The sequence below is a fragment of the Hyperoodon ampullatus genome (assembly GCF_949752795.1).
Source record: "Hyperoodon ampullatus genome assembly, chromosome: X".
Classification (NCBI taxonomy): Eukaryota; Metazoa; Chordata; class Mammalia; order Artiodactyla; family Ziphiidae; genus Hyperoodon; species Hyperoodon ampullatus.
The window spans coordinates 120,693,684-120,695,683 of record NC_136913.1 but is presented as its reverse complement, the minus strand read 5'-3'; the positions used below and the strand labels follow the sequence as shown (position 1 = coordinate 120,695,683).

The 2,000-nt window shown below is 70.0% G+C and overlaps 1 protein-coding gene across 1 annotated transcript; it reads left to right on the top strand.

The window, feature by feature from the left end:
- Positions 1 to 276: 276 nt before the first annotated feature.
- Positions 277 to 1,749, top strand: SOX3 (SRY-box transcription factor 3; the record flags this gene model as incomplete). The annotated part of the gene is made up of 1 exon (XM_079727096.1): positions 277 to 1,749. One exon carries the CDS (start codon positions 277 to 279, stop codon positions 1,747 to 1,749), a length of 1,473 nt encoding a protein of 490 aa, XP_079583222.1.
- Positions 1,750 to 2,000: the final 251 nt, after the last annotated feature.

Sequence of the window (2,000 nt, the reverse complement as noted above, 5' to 3'; positions counted from 1 at the left end):
CTGACAGGGCTACAAAGTTGTTTTCTGAACCCCGTGGGCGCCCCCTGCCCCTCCCCCCAAACCTGCTCGCGCGCCCCCTCCCCCCTCCGTCACCTCCTCGAGTTTCGTTCTTTCAAACTTTTTCAGACCCTAATTGGTGGTCTCTGAGCGGCTCCCCGGGACTCCCGCCTCCTGAATAACTCTCATCACGTCACCAGGCCCAAGAGGGGCGTGGGGGTGAACGAAAGGACTCCCCTAACTTTTTTTTTTCCAGCGGGGCCGAACGGCGGCTCCGTGATGATTGGCCAGGGCGCACCACTGCGAGCCTGTCAATCACCGGGCCTCCCGGGAGCGAGGGGCGGACCGAGCCCCAAACCCGGGGGATCCGAGCAGGTATATAAGAGGCCCGGCGAGCGCCCGGCCGGACTGCGAATGCGACCAGCCCGAGACAACGCATCAGGTGCGAGTAGCCTGCAGGTTCCCGCTGATTTGGCGCGGAGCACTTCGGCAAGCCTGCCCTTCCTGCCCGAACCGCTGGCCCACCGGCCCCCAAGCGCCCCTCCGACGGAGTCCCCAGGCCTTTTCACCGTGGCCGCTCCAGCCCCGGGAGCGCCTTCTCCTCCCGCCACCCTGGCGCACCTTCTTCCCGCCCCGGCCATGTACAGCCTGCTGGAGACTGAACTCAAGAACCCCGTGGGGCCACCCACCCCAGCTGCCGGCGCGGGCGGCCCCGCAGCCCCGGGCGGCGCAGGCAAGAGTACCGCGAACGCAGGCGGCGGCGCGAACGCAGGCGGCGGCAGCGGCGGTGGCGCGAGCGGCGGCGGCGGCGGCGGGGGCAGTGACCAGGACCGGGTGAAGCGGCCCATGAACGCCTTCATGGTGTGGTCCCGCGGGCAGCGGCGCAAGATGGCTCTGGAGAACCCCAAGATGCACAACTCTGAGATCAGCAAGCGCTTGGGCGCCGACTGGAAACTGCTGACCGACGCCGAGAAGCGGCCGTTCATCGACGAGGCCAAGCGGCTGCGCGCCGTGCACATGAAAGAATACCCGGACTACAAGTACCGGCCGCGCCGCAAGACCAAGACGCTGCTCAAGAAGGACAAGTACTCCCTGCCCGGCGGCCTGCTGCCCCCCGGAGCCGCGGCCGCGGCCGCGGCCGCTGCCGCCGCCGCCGCCGCTAGCAGCCCGGTGGGCGTGGGCCAGCGCCTGGACACGTACACGCACGTGAACGGCTGGACCAACGGCGCGTACTCGCTGGTGCAGGAGCAGCTGGGCTACGCGCAGCCCGCGACCATGAGCAGCCCGCCGCCGCCGCCCGCGCTGCCGCAGATGCACCGCTACGACATGGCCGGCCTGCAGTACAGCCCCATGATGCCGCCCGGCGCCCAGAGCTACATGAACGCCGCCGCCGCGGCCGCCGCCGCCTCGGGCTACGGGGGCATGGCGCCCTCCGCCGCCGCGGCCGCCGCCGCCTACGGGCAGCAGCCAGCCACCGCCGCCGCCGCCGCGGCCGCCGCCGCCATGAGCCTGGGCCCCATGGGCACGGTGGTGAAGACCGAGCCCAGCTCGCCGCCGCCCGCCATCGCGTCGCACTCGCAGCGCGCGTGCCTCGGCGACCTGCGCGACATGATCAGCATGTACCTGCCGCCCGGCGGGGACGCGGCTGACGCCGCCTCGCCGCTGCCGGGCGGCCGCCTGCACAGCGTGCACCAGCACTACCAGGGCGCCGGGACTGCCGTCAACGGAACGGTGCCGCTGACCCACATCTGAGCACCGGCCTGCGCTCGCCGCTCCTCCGCCCCACCCCGCCCCGCACCCCCGAGTTGGGACGCCTTGTTGTTTAGCTTTGCTTGCCTGGGACTGTTGCCTTGTACCGATGATGGGGAGGACAGAAAGTTTTGCTATAGCTGTCGGGTTTTGTACAAAAGCAAAAAGGAGTCCGGAGCGGCGGAAATGGGACTTTCTCGAGCTCGTCTGCCCCTCTCCGCTGCCCCTCCCTCCCCTTTTGTAGGCTGGGAATC